This window comes from Oenanthe melanoleuca, chromosome 1 (assembly GCF_029582105.1).
Source record: "Oenanthe melanoleuca isolate GR-GAL-2019-014 chromosome 1, OMel1.0, whole genome shotgun sequence".
Lineage (NCBI taxonomy): Eukaryota > Metazoa > Chordata > Aves > Passeriformes > Muscicapidae > Oenanthe > Oenanthe melanoleuca.
Genome location: NC_079333.1, coordinates 51,957,549 through 51,980,465, shown reverse-complemented (window position 1 = coordinate 51,980,465; position 22,917 = coordinate 51,957,549). Strand labels below are relative to the sequence as shown.

At 42.1% G+C, this 22,917-nt stretch overlaps 1 protein-coding gene across 1 annotated transcript; it reads left to right on the top strand.

Moving 5' to 3' along the window:
* Positions 1-16,241: 16,241 nt before the first annotated feature.
* Positions 16,242-19,112, top strand: LOC130253252 (uncharacterized). Its single transcript, XM_056491701.1, has 3 exons — positions 16,242-16,259; positions 17,027-17,702; positions 18,512-19,112. The coding sequence occupies exons 1-3, from the start codon at positions 16,242-16,244 to the stop codon at positions 18,598-18,600; spliced, it is 783 nt and encodes a 260-aa protein (XP_056347676.1). The 3' UTR covers positions 18,601-19,112.
* The last annotated feature ends 3,805 nt before the right edge of the window (positions 19,113-22,917 follow it).

Below are 22,917 nucleotides of genomic sequence, written 5' to 3'. Positions count from 1 at the left end.
TTTCTTTTAAGCCACATATAGATAACTAGGGTTTACTACTTGTCAGAATATCTGAAAAAGTCTGATTCCTAAACAAAACCAGAACTTTGATGGTGAATTTTACTTTCTGTGGTTAACAGGCTATTTTTACAGTGATAAATAAAGTCTGTTGGTAATAAAAATGAAACCTAGTATCTATGCTGTGATAATGGAACCCTAACGTGAAATTAGTTAGTGATATTAGAAAGTATCACTTGTATTTTTGCTCCAAACCTCAAGTTATTTTATTTTCCTGTACTCAAAAACAATATTCAAGAAAATGTATGGTTCATGTTACCTACATTCATGGCCTTGATTAAAATGGGAATAATCCATGTATATGCTTTTGTTAGAGCATAAAATATGTAATATAAGAAAAAGAATTTTGAAGGATGAAAATCATTTGACTATTCAGGATACTGACGGAATGCAGTCTATTCAGAATACTGGCTATCATGTCTGTTCTCTCTTAGAAGTTCAACTTTAAGGATGATGAGAAAATATTAATAATTATTACTCTGTTGTACTCTGTTAGATGCTTGAGGACTTATGTGTTTATATCAAACAGTAATTAAAGTCTTCAAATTAAAGTGTTCATCTTCCAGTGGTTTTTCTTGTATTGGGTCTGCAACAGGAAAGGCTGTGAACATTTGCAAATGAACATTTTGTTCTACCTTCTTCCCTCCAATTGTGTTAGAGAAGTTTCAACTATTAGAAGCAGCTGTATTAAAAATGTGAGGATTGTACAGAGAATCAAATAGCTTTCACTCGGTTGACACCTCAGAGAGGAAAACAGAAAAGTAGCACCCGTTCACTTTTGTAGCTTATTGTATCTTCTTATTTTGATAAGGAATCAAGGGGTTACAGTATGACTTTTTGCAGCTGAACCATTTAGATTTACCTGGCTTTGGTTTATGGTTTGTTGGTTGGGTTTTTTGTCTTATCTTTTTGAAGTAGGAGGCATCTGCTTATGCTATTTGAGAATTAACTTAGACCACCAAAGTCTTAAAACCTTTATGATTCAAGCCGATTTGAAGAAAGATTTTTGTCAGCTTGAATAGAATTACTAAAAAATATGACTCACATAACACTGCATCTTTATATTAATACAGTTTATACAGAAGAAAAACAGTGTAGGTCAGAGAAGTTTTTGGAGGAACATGTCTAGCAAATAATTTTAGAATGCTTAACTTAGTTAAGCATTAACAGTTTTCTACAAGGATAGGAAAATATAATTCCTGGATAGAAGTGAATACTGCTTTTAAAAGGCCTCTGAAAGTTGTGTGACTTGACTTCTCACGTAAGTCAGAAAAGTAATTTCTGATCCAAGGTGTTTCTCGAAGAGAGAATAATGGTTTTAAATTGCAAGATGCCTTAATCAATTAGAAAATTAAAAAAATACTAAAGCTCCTTTTACTTACAATTGAAACCTACAGTTGTCTGGTTTTACTCATGAGAACTTGCTTCTCAACATGTGTATTAATTTAAGAATTTTTGTAATGGAACATTCGCTTTTACAGTTTGAAGTCGCAAATTCAAATGATATTTTTTATGCTTTCCCATGTAATATTTAACTGAACAGTTAAAAAAAAAAAAAAAAAAAGGACTAAAGAAAGTATTTATGTAGCCAGAGGGGATTTATTAGGATGAGAAATTCAGTTTTTCTGCATGAGGCCCAGTACAACATACAGAAATCAATCCCCAGCAAGATGACTGTATCTATTTTGAATAGTATGGTATGCAGAAACATATACAGTTAATATGGTTAATACAGTTAATACAGTTAATATATGGATGGATCTAACCCCCATTCTGAAAGGTGTTATTGAAATTATAATTTAATAATTTTTAAAATATTACTTGCAGATTAAATATGGACATCCAAAACCAGAATAATTGAAGAGTGGCAAGGAAGAAAAAATATATGCAATTTGATTAAGTGAGGTAAACAGCCACATACAAGGAAACTGGAATGATATAATATTTATTTGAGTTGGCAAAAGAATAGATGATTGGAGGTAGAATTGGTAGACTATTGTGTGCAGTTATTCTGAGTTATTCTATTTTAGCAGATTTAATAATGCAATATAATCCCCTTATTTAACATGACTAGTTGGACTGAACAAAGTTGTACAAACAACATATTAGAAAGATCTAGGTTGGAAAGTGTTAATATTTAGGAGTGCTAATATTTTTGGCCAGTTTTGAGAAATAAATAAGAAAATGTCAGAATGAAGAAAAAATATTATATTTGGAGAAGTAGAAATTGTATTTCTATCCAGTTTTAGGCTCTCCAGACTAGTAGTGTGAGGTACAGCAAAAGCATAAAGGGATAGTTACTTTATTAATTCAGTATGTGTGTGTGTTAATTTATGTAACTCAGTTTTCCATCTAAGTTGGCCAAAACACAGACAGTTACTTTAATTGCCCAGTTTTTATAAAAAATGTGAATAACTTTTCAGAGATACTCTTGGATGCTTCTTTGAGTGGTTGTGTAGATGTGTTTTCTTGCTGGTGTGCATGTGCCCATGAGTGCAAGGACAAAGTATTTGAACAAAAAGATCCATTAAATGCTACCAGCAGATACTTGAAGCACACTCATGTCCACTGACCTCAGGGCATTAAATAGTCATGTGAATACAAACATGAATGATTTAATTATTTCCATCGTACTGCAGAGATGGAAATCATGCAGTACATGTACTGTGATTCACTTAACTTTAGTTATAATAGTATAATTAATTTCATACAATAAATTAAGTCCCCTAATGACCATTAACAAAATACAGTTTGAGTTAACATACTAGATATACCTCTTTGTATATAGATAAAGGAGTCATAGGTTACTTACATAAGATTTTCCCTGGTGTGATTCTTCAGAGAGCAACATATCCCATAGTAACATTTCCTCTTTGATGGAACAAAGAGCAGGGAAGGGAGGAAAGAAAACTTCCCTTAAATGGAGATCAGTTTATTTCTAAATTCTGTAAGTCAAGCTATAGCTATGATTTAAGACATTGTCTCTTGTTCAATGTACTAAAAGCTGGGATTCTGATCTTCTGGGACATATCCATTAGCAGAATCCACTTCTATTGGCAGGGAAGTCTCAGGGAGGCAAGAGGAATGTTATTGTCAGTACAAGATTCTCTGCTGCCCATGCATGTGGAAGGGATAAAATATTCCTCAGCAATATAACATGTCTTTGGTTCATGTATTTTAAAGTTCAGGTCCTGAAAAGACTAATTTTATTACTTGCATACTCTCTGCAGGGACCTTGATAGTGGCTGGCTTTGTGTTAAGTGCCTTATACATTTATAGCCCCAATAGTAGTGATTGTCTTTGTATTTCAGCACAGTGCCATACATAGTGCTGAGTGAATTGCTGGCCTCGTGGCTCTTCTCTCTTATTCTCTAACAAGCTGTCCATCTTATTAGAATCAATAAACACCAGAAATAGGGTGTCTTCTATGACTGATTGCAGAAACAAATGTACCATTTCAAATCAGTGATGGAGCCTTCTGTCTCTACAGGAAGGGTGAGGAGGCTAGCAGTTCAGTGTCAACTATCAGTGCCTCAGCAATTTCATTTGCTATTTCAAATTCAGATTGGACTAGTATCCATAATCTCCTAACCAATCACTAATCCTCAGGGATTTTGAACTGCCAGCCTGCAAGATGGCTATTTTTACATAGGGATCCATGCAGCAAAGACATTAGATTCCTCATAGGAACTCTGGATTACATTACAGAATGCTACCCTGGAGTCTTTGCAGTGAGCCAAACGGGAATTTTCTGTTGACTTGGTGTTCATCCTGCCTCCTCCCTGAAAAAGTAGCCATCGCCACAGCCTGCCTCAGAAGATAAAGCATTGAGGTGTAATGCCACAACACATTGTTGATTCAGTTCAAACAGGTCTAAAACTACATCATCAACAATTCTCAGACTTACAGAAACAACATCAATTTAAAACATTTTGTTATGGTTTTACTGTTATACATCATATTATCAAGAACTTTTTACTTCCCAGAGGAAAGATTGTAGACGGCAACAGGTCAATTAAATCAGTCTCTAGGTCATCTTTCAAGATCAGTAAAAACCTCTCAGCATTTATAGTGTCTCCCAAAACATTTTGTATTTTAGCTACATCCTGAAAGCACAGCCTTGCAATGACCTGGTACTTGCTGCATCAGGTGTCTGGGGTATACAAAGGAGTCCTCTGCTCCTTAAACTTTGAACGAATGATACTCATTACAGTGTTAGCTTCATACCCTGAAGTACCAAGAATCTGGGGGACAGCCAGATCTATTCAGAGACAGGGATTTGCTCACATTCAAAATCTTTGTGATGTTCAAGAGATGCCTGCTCTCCATATAAATATTTCAGTCAGTATTCTCTGCCTTGAACAATAAGTAAATTTGGAATTGTTTTTCAGGGACTTCCCAAGCAAGTGCCAATAGTTAACATGATAATTCATCATATATTTTTGTCAACAAGCCAGTGAGGAACAAGACCATCAGGAGCTTATATGTGACATACAGCTCTTAGTTAGGCCAGTCAGAACTAGGAAACATTTAGGATTAGAGCTGGTAATGTTAGAGCCTTGAGCCTTTCTTACCTTCTGCATATCTAACCATCATAGCAGGGAGTCAATAGCACTGACCTGTCTTCCAGAGTCACATTTTTCAGTTGGGGATTTTTCAATGTGTACTTGTTCATAACAGATACAGATAGGTGACCTGTTCAAACTATGCTGAGACCTCCTGACAAAATGTTTTGTTTACCTGTTTATAACATGACTGTCTGCCTTTTAAAAAAATTTTTGTGTCTTGTGAAACTTCCAGTACATTCTCTTTACCTGCTTAGCCAGACATACCCTTCTGAAATAATAATCAGCTCCTGCAGCCAAACCCGGTATGATTATAGCTGATAGACAGGGCGTTGCCTAAGTGAAATCTGCTGACAGAAACTATTTTGCAACAGTACAGATTATTTTGTGTCAAATAGAGTAATTTTAACTAGACTTACTCACAGACCTGAATGAAAAGACTTTCTGTTTGAGTATCCTGGCATGGTCAGTCTCCCTTAACCTCTTCTGCTTCAATAGTACAGGACTGTTTAATAATTTTGACACTAAGTGGAGTTTATATAATTTTTCTAAAAGTGCATTTTTCTGCAATAGCTTATTATCTTCTTCTATACAGTGATACAGTATACCTTAACTTGTAGGAAGATTTAGGAAAGGCTTTTCTTTGTATTTTTACCTAACAATGTCTTACTGTCTGTATAATTTTTTACTAATAGAAACTGTGCTTTCCTGTCTGCCTGAGAAATATTTGTGTGTCTTGTAAAACACATGGCAGGGAAAATGGGAGAATACTGCATGAATCTCCTACTGAAATAATAGGAAACTCTCGCAAGCTTCTGCGTTTTCATTATGATGTTAACTGAGTCCACTTAAGGTCTACTCTAGAAACAATGTTCTCTTCCTTCAGAGGAGGCTTGAACTACTTTAGCTTCAGTTTTCTGCTTCAGATTTTAGATAAAGTTTACATTGATTCCTTGAGCTTTAGTTATTAGCAAGTAATTTTCTTGGAAGGAGACTGATTTCTGTGGAGTGCAAATTTTCTTCTTTTTATTTCCACTCCCTATGATTCTTTTAGATTCTGCTTGCAGAAAGACCAGCAGGGTTTTAAGAGCACAATATGCATGACTGCATCTTTTCCCTCTAATGCATCTTTCCTAGCAGTGGAAAAGAATGGCTCTCTCAGAATGTGCTCATCTAGGCTTCCAGTTCCCCAGGATCTTGGAAGGACTTCTTTGCAATAGCAGCTTCAGCATCTGCCACAGATAGCAGGCAGGCTGGTGGTTGATTGGCAGAGCTAAGAAGAAATAGGTTTCCAGCCCTGGGGCAATGCAGTCTTCTTCAGAGACTGTAACTACAGCACCTCTCTAACAAACAGCAAAATTTACGTTTTCAAAACAGCAATAAATGTTTTGAAATCACGAACAAAAGGGATGGACAGGAATCAACTTTTCACCTTCTCTATCAATAAAAGAAATAAGGGTGCATCAGAGGACAGCAGCAGACCTGTTCAAAGTAAATAATACAATAAATTTTATTACTTTATGTGTTCATGGGTATTATACTCTCAACATTTTTTACTAAAGACAGTATAGTTTAACCAAGTTCACAGCAATCTAAGGAGAGACTGCACAAGGCCCTGGAAGAGATATCTAGTGAAGGTCACCGACTGGACAAGCCACATCAGGTTCAAGAAACCCTCCAAGCTAAAACAAAGTTGGATGCTAGAATGTATGGGCGTTATCAAATGTGCTTGTCCTGGTCCTGCTGTTCACTGAGGGAATATTTGGATAAGAATTGGCTTTTGTCAGCTGTTAGAGATGGGTAAGTGTACGCCTGGCCTGAACTAGTCTGACCTCTCTAGTATTCTTAAAACAAAGTTTGTTTATAAATCATGACCTATTTACAGTCTTTGCAAAAATGAAACAAAATACTTTCCCCTGTTTAAGTTCAATCACCTAGAGTCAACCTTAGTCATTCTTATTCCTTTTATTGCACTCTCAAGTTTGCTAAATTCCCAGTCTGTTGTATTTCAAAGGTTTTATAACACATGTTAATGAAATGCCTCTACCTCTCATTTTTCTTACCTAATCTTGCCCTTCCTTAAATCAAACTTTATTCATCTTTCTCTCTCTAGAAAGTTGTTGCTATCATTATAATCCTGAGGAGTGACTTTTCTTGTACCTTATACTGGCTTTCAGAATCTCTTTATTACAGAAAGGAAATCTTTGAGCCTGGCAATGGAAAGTGCAAGAAAAGTAATAGAAAATCCATGGGATAGTGTTTCCATCACAGTAGTTTGGGAGGAGGAGGAGGGGGAATTTTGTTCTGATCCATTTTAAGTGAATAGATCAAATCCACAGATCTGCAATACCAAATCTGTAAGTCATATTCCAAAATGCAGCAAGCCAGGATCACTATAGGAAATTCTCAGAAATAAACTTGGGAAATTGTTCTGACAGTAGGTTTATCCTTCTAAGTCACTTTGCAATGACAAGGAAATTTAATGGGAAGTCTCTATTTTTAGCAGAGATTAAGATGGTGAATCCTTATGTTCGGTTCCCTGGTTAGCCCAAAGTTTGTTCAGTTTTCAGTAGATAGGCATAGTTGCAGCTATAGCTTGAGGAGGAGAATGAGTGAAGGGACAGAGAAGGATCTAGAGCTCTTCATGGCATCCATGGCATCCATTCACCCTTTCCCTCCTGCTGCTGGTAAATCTGCACCTCAACAGCCAGTGCATTAAAGAAAAAGCCTATCCTGTTTGGCTTCTTATTTCTAGTGCTTCAGGTATTGAGGAAATGAAGGCAAACCTCTGTTCCAGGGCTCTGTCTCTTTAACTTTGTGTATACACCAGCAGGCACAGTAGGGACCCGTGCTGGTTTGAACATACTACAGTCTAAATGGCTATAAGGGAAAGGAGGGAAATCACATTTTCTGTTGCTTGTGTGGCTTACTGGAACGATTAATATGTGTTTAATGAGTTCTCTGTGTATGCTTTCTTTAAATTAAAAGTTTATTTTCTTAACAAGACCACTTAAAATTAATTATGAAATTAGGGCAGCCAGTACTAAGGTTAAATTTACTATAGTATTTTAAAATAACACAATGAAAATACTGTGACACACATTTTTTACACCAAAGTTTTAGATAAAGTCAAATCACTGAAGGGGTGGAAATCACTGGCAGAGCATTTGGAATTATATATAACTTGCAGAATGTGGAACCAGCTTCTGATAGCTTTTCTTTTTCTCTTTTAATGTACTCATCTACTTTATATTAACGGCTCGTATATTCGAAATTGAAAAATCCACTGGGAAATGAAAAAGCAGGTAATTTCATTTTTCTCATTAGGCCCATGAATGAAATCTGTAAGAGGAGGAGGTGTACTAGTTGTACAGTCTTGAAGGTCGTGCTAACCAGAAACAATCAAGTTCACCAACTAGCATTGTTTCATCCTTGTTGAATAAATCAGTTTTCAATACAGTATGTTCTGATAATTTTTTTTTTACACATTGTGTAAAGTTGTAGCTGTTTAATTTAACTGAGAAAAAATGGAGGGCTCTTTAGCTACATTTTAATTGAATTCCAATTTCCATCCACATACACACTTTTATAAATTACAGTTGGGAGACAAAGTCATGGTAAAGAGAAGCCATTAAATTTTCTATTATAAGATGTAAAAATTACGAATAAGAAGTTGGTTATATGGTGATTAAATAAAAATTGTGCAGGCATGAAATCACAATCTAGATAGCAAAAAGAACAATATTTTATAAAGAGAATATATTTAATTGAATAAGGTCTTTAAAATGAAAGAAAAAGAAAGGAAATATAAAACTGGACCAAAGTAGTCTGCGTAAGACAAGGCTATTGTTCTTTTCTGTTTTATAAGGTAGCTAGAATTGGTAATTGAACTCAGAGACACAAACCAATTCACCCAGTCTGCTGATAACATGCACTTGTAGTTCTGGGTCCTAAACAAACACAATATGGGCCTTGCAAGTGCTTTAGAAAGCCCTGGTTAATAATCAGTTGTCCAGGAGTCCCCTCTGACCCGCACGGGCCCTCCTTCCCTGGGAACAAAACCCCAGCATCTGTTGCCTGCTGGAGCCATCGCGGTGCGGGAGCCGAGCCCTTGTCCCCGCCGCCTCCCTCGCTCTCTGGCGGCGTGCAGCCAGGAAACCTGCATCTGCAGCTGGCTTCAGGGCAAATTAAAGAAAGCTGAGTTACTGAGACCTGCCTCGCTGCAAGGTAGAAGGAGATGACCTGGGGTTAGATGACCCTGACTATCAAGTGTGTTGTCTCGACAAACAGCAATTGCTTGACAATTGCTCTAGGCTTGGAAAACACACGTTATCGTGTTCATGCTGTATCCACTGATAGAGATTGTTTTCGTTACATGTACTGGATATTTCTAACTCCACTGAACCTACTGATGTGTGAAAACATAGATAAGTTCAAACTAGAGGTCTGAAACTTGAAAGTCAAACTTGAAAGTCTCTTCTTTGTTCGAGTTACTCCTTTTGGCTAGTGGATGTCTGTCTTTAACTCAAGAATCAGTCTATGTCCAGTATGTCCAGCATCTACAGTGGTCTTTGGAATGCTAGGTTGGTTTTTTAAATTTTTCTTTAAATGCTGCCTTTGTTGGAGCTAGAACAGTTTCAGTGAAAGCATATCTCAGTTTTGTGCTTGGTGAATGCTATTGTCGTAATTATTTCCCTGTATAGGTTTCAGCATTACGGCTGTTGGACACATTAAAGAGCAATCCACACTCACAGTTCAGTATTTAAGGCATATGAAGGAGTCCAGCATTAATTACATTTTTATACTTGGTAAGAAGAAGTTAATTTTTTTGGTCTGTGCTGTAGCAGAACTTCCTTTTGAATTAATGTCTACAGTTTCTGTTTCCTCCCCTTTCAGCAGAAGTTTTGCTGGTAATATAAATGTGAGCCTCTTCAAATTGAAAACAATCCTATTTTATTTGAAGGACAGTATTCCTTTTTCTGAAAACTTGTTGAATCTCTTCCTCATGAAATAATCTTTTTATGTTTTTCCTTATTCCTTAACGTGTCTGCTTAAGTACTGAGAAGCTTCTCAGTACAAAAAAGGTTGTAGAGAAAGACATGAGATTATGGGAAGTTGTTGTGGGGTATAGATTGTTAAAATAAAAGAAAGGTAGGAAGCATGTAATGTATAGCGCCCATAGGGGCTCAAGTGGTTAGGGAGGTGTATTAAAGGAAAGGCGGCAGGAGTCTGTCAGGGGTCAGTACATGGTCACTCATGACCTCAGGGGCATAGAGATGAAGAATCCTCATGACATGATTTGCAAGAGAATGTGTGGGCTTTGATTCATTCATTTACACAACATCAGAAAGTAAATAAAAGACTGCTTTCTTATTTGATGAAGACTTCAGTCATCCAGATCAGCATCTTCCATTAAACTTCCTATCTTTCCTTCCATTTTCATGTGCCTCTTGCATATTTCCAGTAGGCTCTCATTCTAGAATGATGACTCTAATGCATAAGAAAAGGACAGTTTTGCTATTACTTGTAGATTTGTTGTCTTATGATACAATCTGTCATTATTTTTATTCTCGCTTTCAAATTAAATTTCTCCCAGTTTGTATGTTGAAATCGTGTATTATTAGTTTTAGTACCTAGATGTAGTATAAAGCTTTTTTTCTATAGACCTCAGCCTTCTTTTAAGCCTAGAATGAGATTTTGTTCCTTTAAAACTCTCAGAGCTCAGGTAATAGTGGCTGAGGCAAGACTAAACAGGATTTATTCCTTGTCACTGTTAGGCCACTTGACAGATTGATACAGCTCTTCTAGCCTCTGAGTGCCACTGGCTCAGCCCAGCATTTATGCAGTGCTTTGTGCAGACTCTTCCTCCCAGTTTGAAACTTGCCCTATTCCAACAGGAGGTGGCTTATGGCTTTCTTCCACAGCTCCTGCAGGAGGATCCCTGGGTGAGATATGAGGTTTTCAGTGTCCTTTCCCACTCAGGTCTTTATATCTAATGTAAAGAGAGTGTAAGTCTGGTGAGAATTTCAATTACTGTAATTTTGGGTTTCTTTTTGTTTGTGGAGATATGATATGGCATGGGAACTCCTCTTAAGAGAGACCTTCATAGCTGGATTAGCCTCTTGACATGCGTTAGGCATTGCTAACTAGGCACATTACCTTGGGAACTGTGAGTTTTGTATTTTAAAAAAGACAAATGTAGAGGTAAACAAAATGTTGCTGAACACTTCTTTCAGATCTTAGATTATTTTAGGCTTTTGTAACCCTGGTATATGCAGCATTGACACATCCTGTAAGCATTAATTTATCTCTTAGATTCAGTGAGATGTATGACAGTTTTAACTGTCCCTATCTTAGAATGAAAAAGCCATTGGTGATATTCTGAGTCAAGGATGGGATTATGGCCCTTGTTTAGACTCCCATTCCAAACTTTGGCCAAAGCACCATCCATCTTCCACCTTGATATAGATTCAACAACAGCAGTTTGATTTAACTTGAAGTGTCTATAGGAACAGTAGCCAGAAATCTGTGCTCAGACAGTAGGATGAAAGATAGAGCAATTGTATTCTTTAATGTGTTAATCAATCCTGTTAATTTAAGCATATTCAGGAAATTATGTTAAGTTGCTTAACCTCTATTTTAATTTATTTACAGGTCTACTTTGCCTGTAATGCTGAGCTATTGTGATAGTTTGATTTTTATGATTTGCATCAAGCATGAAGCTTTCAAAGCCATATGTCAAAGGTAAGTTATTTCAATAATACTCTTTTTTGTATATGTCCCTAAAAATATTGTATGTTTATGTTGAGAAGTCACAGTCCTGAGTAAAGGATGTTGTGAAGCAGTAGGAACTCCTGCAGGGAGCTCTGAGAGAGATTTTCTCCCAGTGCTTGCCAATATAGCGAGGAAGTGTGCATACTGCACCAGCTTTTAAAATAGTGCAACCTGATCCTTTCTTTGCAGCTCAGAGGGTGGGGGTGGGGAGTGAAGGTGAAAGGAGTCCATATCCTCCTCCTCATTTTGGGTCTGGTTTTCTCTATTGAGCAAGGAGAGCATTAATTGTGAATGACTATTATGAGAAAGGACCCTTTGCTCTCACCCTTCACATTTCCTGTGACATAGGCCAGGTTTAATCTAGTCCGTGTTAGGAGAAACTAAGAACACTTTGCAGTGTCATAATGAGATTCCCCCTCATTTTCATTTTCCCTCAATGATATGTAAATCATTGCTTGTAAGGGATAAAAATCTGTAGGAGTTATGAAACCAAAGTGATTGCACTAATGTGGAACTCCTAGTTAGACTGCAGTGTTTATCACTCTCCTTAGTGTAGTAAAACTAAGATGAAATACACTTCAAAGCAAAAGAGACCACTTAGTTTTTCTCCATCAAACTAATAAAAGTAAAAATTGACAAACTAATGTAAATTACTAACCTAATCTTTTGAAACAAGGATGGACAATGTGTAAGTTAGGAAATTGTTTTGTTGAGAGTTTCGCTTGTGTGTAAGGTTTTAAAAGTTATCCAGATTTAGGAGTTTATAGATTTAACTTAGACTACCGAAATTAATATTTAGTCAGCAGTTGTGACAGCCAATCAGTACAGTGTTGTACAGTGGAATCTTTGTGAAATTTATTGTTTTATCAAAAAGGATGTTAATGCAAATAACACATTCAGACAGAAATGAGGCTACTAAGAGTCCTTAAAAAGTACAGCAGTCTCAATAATCTGTTTTTCTAGCTAGTGTTGTTTTGTTTTCAACATATTTATTTTTTATTTCTTTGTGGAGTCTAAAGGCATATTTCTCATCTTGTGAGCTACTAATGAATTCCTAGTTTCCATTCATCAAAGGTTTCATTTGTACCTGTAATCCATGATAAGAACACTTTTTTTGGTCTGTGCTAGGTGCATCTTGTGTACAGATTATGTACACATTTTGAACTGATGTCCTGACTTGCTAATACCATCTATTCATATGTTGTATTCAGAATGCTAACTGTATGTGTAAAAAAATACTAATGAAAACTACTATATTACTTTAAATATTCATAAGAATATGTTACTTTTTATGAAGCATTAATGCCAAACTTGGAAACGGTTCTATTAGACATCCATCAATACGGTTAAAGAGTAAGACCCAGAATCTAAAGGAGCTGAGGAAAACAATACTGCTTGTTTCCAGATACTTGAAATGAAATCTGCATAAGGGTTTATCCAAGAATGCTATAAGTCTTCAGTTAGAAGTATCATGCCATCACTGGCTAACTGCTGGAAGGAAAAGAGAGTTTTTCTTTCTTAACCACTTCCCATAAAACACCAGTTACTATAAAAGGATAGCTGGAGCTGTTCTTTCTTTCTGCGCCTCAGGCTCCATTTTTAAAAACTTTTTTTTCTCCCCCTGTATCTTATCCATTGTAAATAACTGCTGCACTTTCCTGCTGTTAGTAGTACTGTCATACGGCTGCAACAACATAAAATGGACATTTTGGATAACATAAGATCTGGGTAGAGGCTTCTAAAAAGCAGTAACTGGACTTGCTGTCTTGTTAGTTATGCATGGTTGCTGCTTGTTAAAGTGCTACTGTGCAAAAGCTGAGGCACTGGAACTGCCTGCTTGCAGAACCAGGAAGATTGTGCTATCTGAATCAGTCAAATTTCCAAATGTAAGTTAGTAACACCCTTTACAAATGAAAAGATGGAAATGTGTCTAGAGTTTTAAATGAAAATCCATGGCATAGGCCTTTATGGTGATGAGAGAAAACTGCTTGTTATCATTAGGAATTACATGGCTGCATTTAAAAAAAAACAAAAACAAAAAACAAAACAAAACAAAACAAAAAACCAAAAACCTGGGATCTTATGTACAGAATCAGACAACAAAAAAAAAAATTGAAAGTACCAGACATCAAATGGTACAGACAGCCCGGTAACATATACAGTAATACAGCAGTAGTTGACTGATAATATTTTTCAAGTGTGAAAAAAGGAAAGGAAGGGTCATTCCGATAATCATGTGCTAAATTACTCATTTATGTACTTGAAGTATCAAAAGAAAAGCAGAGTTAGATAAATTAATAACAAACAAGCCTTATTTTTACAAACACAAAAAATTATCTTGACCTTGGAGACGTAAAAAGCCTTCATACTGTAACAAAACTGAATAAAAACTACACACTGTACATATTAAAATACAGGTTTCAACCCTGGTGTGTTAATACAAATTCACTCTTCTTTGAACTCTAATAACCCAATTCTAATCTCCAATGGGTTTTGAAAGTTAAACCAGAAAGGACTGTCAGTGTGAGAAGGTGTGTATGTGTGTGTGCATATACATACACACACACACATATACCTTGTTCCCTAATTGATAAATTTAAGATTTACATATCTTAAAAGAGAGAATAGGTTGATATCTAATACCTTTATGTCTGGGATATTGAATTGACATTTGTTTATTATCTCTGTGAGTGTGACAGATCTGTGGAAAAACTAATACCATTTCAAGGCCAGAATTTAAGGGCAAAGTGGGTTTGAGGTACACAGAAACTTAGCTCATGGTAATGGGAGTTGGCTCCAGTTTCTATGCCTCAGTCATTAAGCCATGTCCCTACCAAGCTGCTTTTCCTATCCACCTAATACATCTAGCCACCTTTTGTTTTCAGAGAGCAGGCAGTGCTGGGTCTTGCTTTGTACTGTTGCCACTTTAATTCTCTCTGTGACAAGCTGCAGAGCCACAGAAGCAGCCTGGCAGCAGCACTCGAGCTCCAAGTGCAGCAGAAGTAGGGAGCCCTGGAGGAACCAGTCACAGCTCTCTGTCCCTGGCCAGCCCATTGCTTGTAGAAGTTAGCATGCTTAAGTTGACATTGATCCCTCGAGGGACTAGCTACCAGCTAAACAAAACTGGAGCACAGGGCTAGCCAAGCATAGATTCTCTGTGACCCTGTGTCAGGACCTGTCATCCTGTTGTAAAAGCCAGCTATGTTACCTCCTTGTCCTCTGAGACTCCCAGGGAATCCCCAAGTAAATGAAGAGGGGAGTTATTTACATCTCCTTCATGTCTCCAGCCCCATCTTTTTTGTTAAAAAAAACCAAACAAAAACCCAACTAAACAAAAACAGTAAAAATCCAAAACCCCAAGAGATAATGGAGCACTTTAAAAAGGCATATTTGCTCCCTTATGAAGACTTACTACAACAAAGCAAGAATAATTTGCTCTATTAATTATAGATAATGGAAAATGTGGAAGCATCTTTGTGGTTAAAGAAGTGAGCATACTGTCATTGACGGTATCACCACTGTTTTATACAGCTGGGAAAGGCAGACACATTGGAATATTACTGGTAGTTTAGAATATTTAGAAGCCAGGAATTCTATTAAGTCTATTAAATATGCCGAGGGTGGAAACGCTCATTTGCTTTTGCAGAGGAAATAGAGCAAAGATACACCACAGCAGAGAAAGCTAGCAGGACAAAGGAGATACTATTGACTCATTCCAGACTGCCGACTTAGCAGCTCAACTTTGTTTCCTTTTAACTTTTGTAACAGTAAGAGCTCAAAGCTTCTCAGTCTATTTTCTGCACAAATAGAAACACCCAGACTTCAAAAAGTAATATGCTTTGAAGAAACCCAAACCATTAACACATTAAAAACTGTGTGTACTATTAAACAGGGCTTCGTGGTTACTTGGATTTTGCAGCAAGTAGATGCTGGTGTTACAGGAATAATTTTTACACTGCTGCATTCTGGCAGACAATTCTTGAGAAATATGAATTTGTGGAGCACTTTTTGTTGGTTTTAGTGTGATACAGTTTTATTGACTTTGCAGTGGGTGAGTACTGCTTCAATATTTTCACAGGCTGAGTAAGCCCCACAGACACTTTTTCCCAACCCAGCAGCATATTGCAACAAGTTTCTAACCCTATAACATTACACTTGTAACACTGAGGAAAGCAAATGATGTGTGAAATTTAGACTTTGTTCTCGGTACTTAATACCCCTTAAAAAAACAACCAAACAGACAAACAAACAAACAAAAGGAATATTTTTGTTGTCCACTCTGGACAATGGAGTGTGCAGGGCCATCGATATGACAGCTTCTACGCTGAGGGCGTCCCTGTCCCAAAGTCCCATTAGGACCATGCTCCCCGGCAAGAGCCCGGCCCCCGCTCGCTGCCGGGGGGAGCGGCGTAACTTCAGGGATACCCCACGCGTGCAAATGCACCTCGGCTCCCACGAGCAATCCCTTCCACAGCGTGCGCCTAAAGCATCACAGGACATCACCAGCTCAAACTGCTCGGCACCGCGCAAGCCCCGCGGGTCCCGGGGCGTGTGGGCTGGATGTGTGTGCCTTCGGGAGCGCGTACCGCGGGCTCGGCGGGGCCCCGCTCTGCCCCAGTGGCGTCGGGGGGCCGCGCCCCCCCCGTTGGCGCGGCGGGCTGTCACTCAGGCGACGTCACAATACGCCTGTGTGAGCGCTGTAAACACTCGGGCGGGCGTGCGTGTGTGTGAGAGTGACGCGGGGGCGCGCCTCCCCGCCCCCCAGCTCCCCCCGCCGCCCCCAGGGTGGCACCGAGCCGGCCGGGTGGGGGGGTGAGGCGCGCCCCCGGTTGTTTCCCTGCGCGCATGGTAGCGGCACGAAAGGTAGCATCACTGGAGCAGGGGATGATGTAATTCTCCCTCCGGCCAGTGACTGCCTGCGCTTGCACCGATCCGACTTGCAAACCGGAGGGGGGTGGTTGTTTTACGCGTGATCGTATCAGCATCTCCTGACGGCGCAAACCCCCCCTCCCCAACGCCGCTTTAAAGCCCGCTCCGCTCATCCTTCCCCTCCCCGGGGCACGGAGGAAGGATGGGGCTGGGGGGAGGAGGGGAGCCCCGCGCCGTGTGTGCAGGGTAAACACGGCAGCGAGCTCCGCGCCGAGCGGTAAACAAGTCTGAGGTGCCCTCCGCCGCACGGCAACTTGCTGCGGGCGGGGTGTCCCCCCCGCACACACACGCGCACGCACGCACACTCACTTCCCCCTAACAAAAGCCCGTTTAATATCAGCGTCAGCTTTTGTTCGGCGGGCGGCAGCAGCCGTCCCCTCTCCCGATCACCTTATTTCACCGCTCGGCCCCCCCGGCAAAACCCACGGGTCCCCCACGCCCCGTCCCCCCCGCGCGCATCCCCGCTCGCTCCGCGGCGCTGTCCCCTCACCGCTTCCAAAGCTCCCCCCGCTTCCCCGGAGCTCCCAGTCCCTGCTGCTCTCCCTCCGGGGCAGCAGGCAGGTAGGCGAGCAGGCGGCCCCCCTAGTCCCCGAAAAGGCAGTAGCTAAATAGCACTTACTGTCAGAAGAGAGGGCGAGGGGGGGAAGCTCTTCTCTCGGTGCAAAAGCAAAATAGCCACTCGCAGGACGTTGCCAGCATAGGAGGCAGCAAGGGAAAATAAAAAACATCTTCCAGTAGCGAGGGGAGGGGGAGGGAAAGGGAGAGAGGGAGGAAAGGAGGAGGAGGAGGATTCGCCTTTTAACCGGAGAAAAATAAAATCAAAAAATAATCGCGTGTGTGTCGTCCCCCCCCTCCCCGGTTGCCTTTTTTGTGCAGTTTCAGCAAAGCTGCGAGGAAGTTGGTCCTTTTGTTCCACTATTTATAGATTGCGTCAACATTGCGAAAAGGAGAAGGCGGAGCGGTGGCACTTACTCCTCGCCGAGGGGTGGTGGGGGAAGATATCGGGGTGGAGGGGCGGGGCGGGGGGGGAACGTACAAACCCAGCGAGTACAAGCGACTTCAGCGCTCTCCCCCACCCGCCGCCGCCGCGACCACGGGGGGAACCGGGCGGTGCAGCGGCAGCGGCGGCGGCGGCGGGGAGAACCGCGCCGCTTCCCCGCCCGGCCGCCGCCGCACAGCACCGCCCCGCGGGCGGCGAGGCGAGCGCGCCGAGCCGAGCGAGCGGCGGGGCCACGGGGAGGGGAGCGCCCGCCTCTCGGCTGGGCGCTGATCGGCTCGCCCGTGCCCTCCGTCTCCCGGCGGAACCTGTTGCGACCCTCTCGGCTGGGAGCTCCGAGGGCAGGTGCACGCACCGCCCGGCTCCGTTTTCTTTACGAGGTAGTGCCGAAGGGTTAATCTGGGGAGACGAGGGGAAAACATTTTAAAAGCTGGGGGTCGTGAAACTTAAGTGTTTTCTCCGCCATCGAAGAAGAAGCAAAGGGAGGGGGGGACAGAATGGGGGGGCGAGAGAAGGGGAACCGTCGCTTTTCTGGCCGAAGGCCAATGCTTCTAAACTGAATGTAAACAAAGAAAACTGCAAACACCAGAGGAGGGCCTTCTACCGCCGCCAAGGCTGGGGGGACGTGTTCCTAAAGGGGTGCCGAGCTTTGCCCACGCCTCGTTTCCCTCCGGGTCCTGAACGCCCGCGGTCACCCCGGCCACCGCCCTCGGGTGCCGCGGGACCGGGGGGAACTTTCTGCCGGCGGGGACGGCGCAGGACAGCGAGCCTGGAAAAAAAACAAAGCGCCAAAACAAGTGTGCTCCTTTCTGTTGTTGTTTTGTTTGTTGCCTTTCAACTTGTTTTTTTGGGTTTTTTATTGTTTTTGTTGCTGTTTTCTTTTGTTGGTTTTGGGTTTTGGTTTTTGCTTTTTTTTTTTTTTTTTTTTTTTTTTTTTTTTTTTTTTTCCCGAGAGCGAAGGCTCGTCCCTCCCGCCCCAGGAGGCAGAGCCGCTGTGCCCCGGGCGGGCGGAGGCCGGGGCCGGGCTTGCCCGAGCCTGCCGAGCGCTCCCGGCTCTGGCCTCGGGGCTCCGTGGAGCTGCTGGTGCTGTTACTTGTAACATGCTCAGGGAAACATCCACGGGGCTCCTGCTCGGTTGAGCAAATTTTTCAGTGTTTAGACGGGAAAATCCTTCCTTGCTATCACACAGGCCGGTGGGTTGTCACCGCAGGGTTAGAGAGGAGCTGGAGGGAAGGAGGAAAGCTGGAGACGTGCGTGACCGTGACACCGCTTGTGTGATCGCCCTAAAAATACCTCTGATGGACCCGTGGGCGATTCTTGCCCAGCAGGAGCACAGCCGTCGAACTGGGCGACGTTTGGGGGTTTTTCCCCTGCTCCTTGTTTTCGTGAGTTCTATGGGCGGATGAGTTCTTATGCTTCGGACAACAGATGCCTTCGCGATGATGATTTTCTGGGGGAGAGTGCTATTCCCTCTGAACTCTCCCCCTCCTGCTCCGCCCAACCCACGCACGGTCCCTACTTGCGGGGGAGCTCAGGTAATGCCTGAGGAAAGCTCCGAGCGAATAAAATAAATTCCGTTAGTGTGGTGCCTTTCTTGAAGCGTCCCCTGAATGCCGGGCTTTCCTCTCCTCTACAACTTCGCCGCCAGATCTCCGTCCCACATCGCTGCTCTTGCTTGCAGCAAGCTTGCTTGCTCATCTTCCGTGGGCTCTCCGTGGGGACTGCGGCTACTCTTTTCTCCTTCTGCTGAGGTTGCAAAAAAAAAAAGAAAAAAAAAAAAAAAAAAAAGAAAAAAAAAAAAAACCAAAAAAACAAAACAAAACAAAAACCTCCAAAGAGGGAGATAAAAAAAGAAAATAGTAAAGAGGAGATAAAAAAAATAACGAAAATTACGTAGATCGAAGACGGACGGTGTTGAGTGTTGGATTGTTTTTTTGCGTGCAAAACGCCTGGCACAAGTGAGCTCTTTTAACAACCTTTTAACTGATGGTATAAAAATTGACTGGTGGTGGAAAGTAGTAAATAGTGGAAATAAAGGATGGATCCAAACTGTGACCCGTGAATAAGCCTTCTTGGAAAGAACTGAAGTGAGTGGAGAGTAGGTAGGCAATTCTCTCGCTTCTGTTCTGAAAAAGGAGTGCGACGCGTTGGCACTTTTTTTTTTTTTTTTTTTTTTTTAACCTTCTGAGAGAAAAGAGTAAAGAAAGACAAACAGCGTTGTGGTGGAAATGGGATGATAAAAGCGAGATGTAAAAGGCATAAGTACCGAAGTGGGTATGCCCGCCCCGGGCGCTGCCCTGCCGCAGCCCGGTGGCTCAGAGCCGGCGGCTGAGCTTCAGCAGAAGCCACGGCTTTCAGAGATGTTGCAACAGCACTTTGAAAGTCTCTAAAGAAAAGCTGAATTGTTGGAACTTAGGTAACTTAAGGAAACTCGTTATGACCTACATTGCTGTTCTGAGTCAGCAGCTGCAGCCCCAGCCCCAGCGGGTCCCGCCGCCGCCGCGCACCCCGCACCCCTTGGGCGGAACCGCCCCCCCGCCGCCGCCCGGGCTCGCTGCTTCCCGGGTTTACAAACAAACTTGCCAGGATCGAGACAGTTTCACTTCTGCTCTAAGGAATGACTCCGCCGCTTTTTTTTTTTTTTTCCCTTCTCTTTTTTTTTTTTTTTTTTTTTTTTTTTTTCCCTCTCCCAGGTTTGCGGACAGAGCAGCTTGCTTGCCTCAGCGCTGGTTTACCGGCTGGTTTTTGAGGGGGGAAAAAGCTTAAGTGGAGGACAAGGTCTTTCTCCCAAGTTTTTAAGAGCTGTACTTTATTTTCCGAAGGGATACTGGTTGTTTACTGCACCGGGAAATAGATGCCTTATAGGGAAAAGTTACTACATGTTGCACACTGCTTTGCTCTTACGACAGGGAAGGAAACTCTAAAGTTGCAATCAAAAACTTACCAAACAACTTTCCATATTTCGTCTGTAATGTAAAGTAAAAGCAGCAACGATTAAACTCCAAATGTCCACACTATCAAGATTCATAGTTGAATCCAGTTTGCAGCGAACTCGAATAGTTTCGCCGAGCGTTTGTTAAACGCACGGTCAGCAGCAAGGAAACAACCCACGTTTTAACACCTTGATTAAAGTAATCTGTGTGCGAAGGTACCGCATCACCCCAGCCAGGCGAGGGACGGTGAAAATCATCCAGTCAGCTTTTTTTTGGTATTCAAAATGACGAAAGACTCGAGATGAAATGACCTCAGAAAACTCCGCCTTTGGAAAGCCGCACTTGCCGCCTCTCCCTTGCCCCCCGCAGTTCCCCCTCAATTCTCACTTTTTGTTTATCGACACGTCGTTGCCACCAGCAGGAGAACTGAAAAGACAAAACTTAGCTCCAAACGCCTTGGTTTTCCTGTCAGGAGTTCACCGGGTTTGCGCACCGCTTCGAGCGCTGCTTTTGGTATTATTGTCAATATTACTGATATATTTTTATAAACTTTTAGGGTTTTATTGGTCGAGTACGGCAACTTACTGCATTTAATAATGGGACATAAAAATCTAATATCCTTTCCTTTATTTGTTTTTAAAAGAACTCACAGCAGTGATATAGACTTTATTCAACGCTCTTTAGTAAAAACTTGTAGCAGCTGCGAGTTTCTTACGACAGTGATAGTTCAGAGTCTCGTCTTATGAAACCAGCGAAATTTGGAAATTCAAAGACAGAGACTGCTCCCTGTGCCCCTAATCAGGGAAGGGGGCTGGAAAATGCCTGCTATAGTTTTGGGTGTCAGGAAAGAGTAGTTTCTCGGTGTGGTGGTGGCACCTCCCCAAGCCCCGTTTCCCAGCAGATGTGTTTGCAGCTGGACACGGGGCTAGGTCCCTGCTGCCTCACCGGGGGGGATGAGCCACTGTCGCTCAGCCACCTCCGGCTCTGCTGTCGGCGGGTGCTGCCAACCACCACCAAATACAGTCAACGCCTTCGCCTGCCTGATTTTTAATTTTTCAAAGAACCCCTGAAATTCCCCCGTGGTGTCATGGAAAGAGAGAGCTCTTCTTGCTCATAAGCCTCAAATGTCAAAGGCAAAGGAGAGAAGATATTTACGCTTAGGGGAGGAAAAAGTGGAAAAAAAAAAAACAAAACCGAAAAACCAAAAATCCAAGCCCAACAATAAAAGCCCTAGATACAGCTGGGGAGGAGAGAGAAGTGAGGGAAGAGGGAGTGAGAAGGGGGGGCTTCAGCTGTACCGGGGCTGACACGGTGCGCCTGCACTTCTAGCGAAGCGGGAGCGACTCCGGCATCCCGCTTTCTTCCTCGGCGTTTTTTTTGGGAATTCTGCTGAGCCCCGCGGTTTCTCCAGGGCTGCACTCCTCGGGCTCTGCAAGGCAGCCCTAGGACGCCGTGACCTCCCCTTGCCCCTCGCTCAAACGCCTCCAGAGGGCTTGGGCAGCCCCGCGGCGGGACGAGGGCGGGCGGCGGAGCCCCCTCCGCTCCTCCAAATCACTTTCCGTACGGTCAAGCCCACGGAATGGGCTGGAAAGGCGAGATTTTGGGAAACCTGTGGAGAGAATGGACGTGATCTGCGTGTCGAAGCGAAGCTGAAGGATCAGTAAGCCGCAGTTAACACCGATCACTTCTACCGAGATTTTGGGACGCTTTCTTTTTTTTTTTGGTCTATGTTGTTTCTGGTTTTGTTTTTTAATTTGTTTTTTTTTTTTTTTTTTTTTTTTTAGGCGGGGAGGGGAGGGGTGGGGTGGGGGGGGGCTGTTTAGACCCGCGTAATTTCATAATAATTTTTCAGACACCGTTGTCGTTGTCCAGCGTGTGTGACCAGGTTATTAAAGACTGGGCTATTTTTGTTCATACAAGCTGGATCTCTGCGAGGTTTAATTTAACCCCGTGCGGCTCATCACGTTTCTTTCACCGGAAAAGTACCTTTCTGGAGAGCCTGCCGTCAGCTCGGTACTGCTCTCTATAGCGGGACCGAAAAGGTACGATGCAACGTATGCAAAGTGACTGTACCCTTTCAGGATGTTACTGAGGTTAAATCAAAGTCCCGGGACGGTAAGAGCAAAAACCTGGTAGCCGTCCAAGAACAAAATCGTTATTTTCAATTGAGTCGAGGTTGTTTTTTTCCCCCCACCCCCTCTCCTTTATTCTTTCTTTCCTAGCGTAGCTGGAAAGTGTCTTTGTTCTTTGTAAATTAATAGGGTCTTTAACACATTGTCGTCACAACTGATTGGTGGGACGATATATACAGCAAAAATGATCGCGCTTAGCAAAAGAAATGCAGTGACCTGAGTTTGGATGATCGCTGTCACAGCGAGCACTTGCCTTTATTTATTTATTTATTTATTTATACTTTTTTTTTAATTATTATTTTTTTTTTTTTTTTAACTTCCGTGATTTTAGAACTGTGGCCAGGAGCAGGGGGTGTAATTTCATGAATGTCCCCCATGGCAGCCTAGCCGCCTCTGGCCGGAGAGGGGCTGCCGGGCACCGGGACCGTGGCCATGGGGACATCACTTCTCCCTTCCGCAAACGTTAAGTTTTTCGCTCCTTTTCGTTCCCCAGCCCAAAGATTTCTCTGATGATAACAAAATATCTGTGT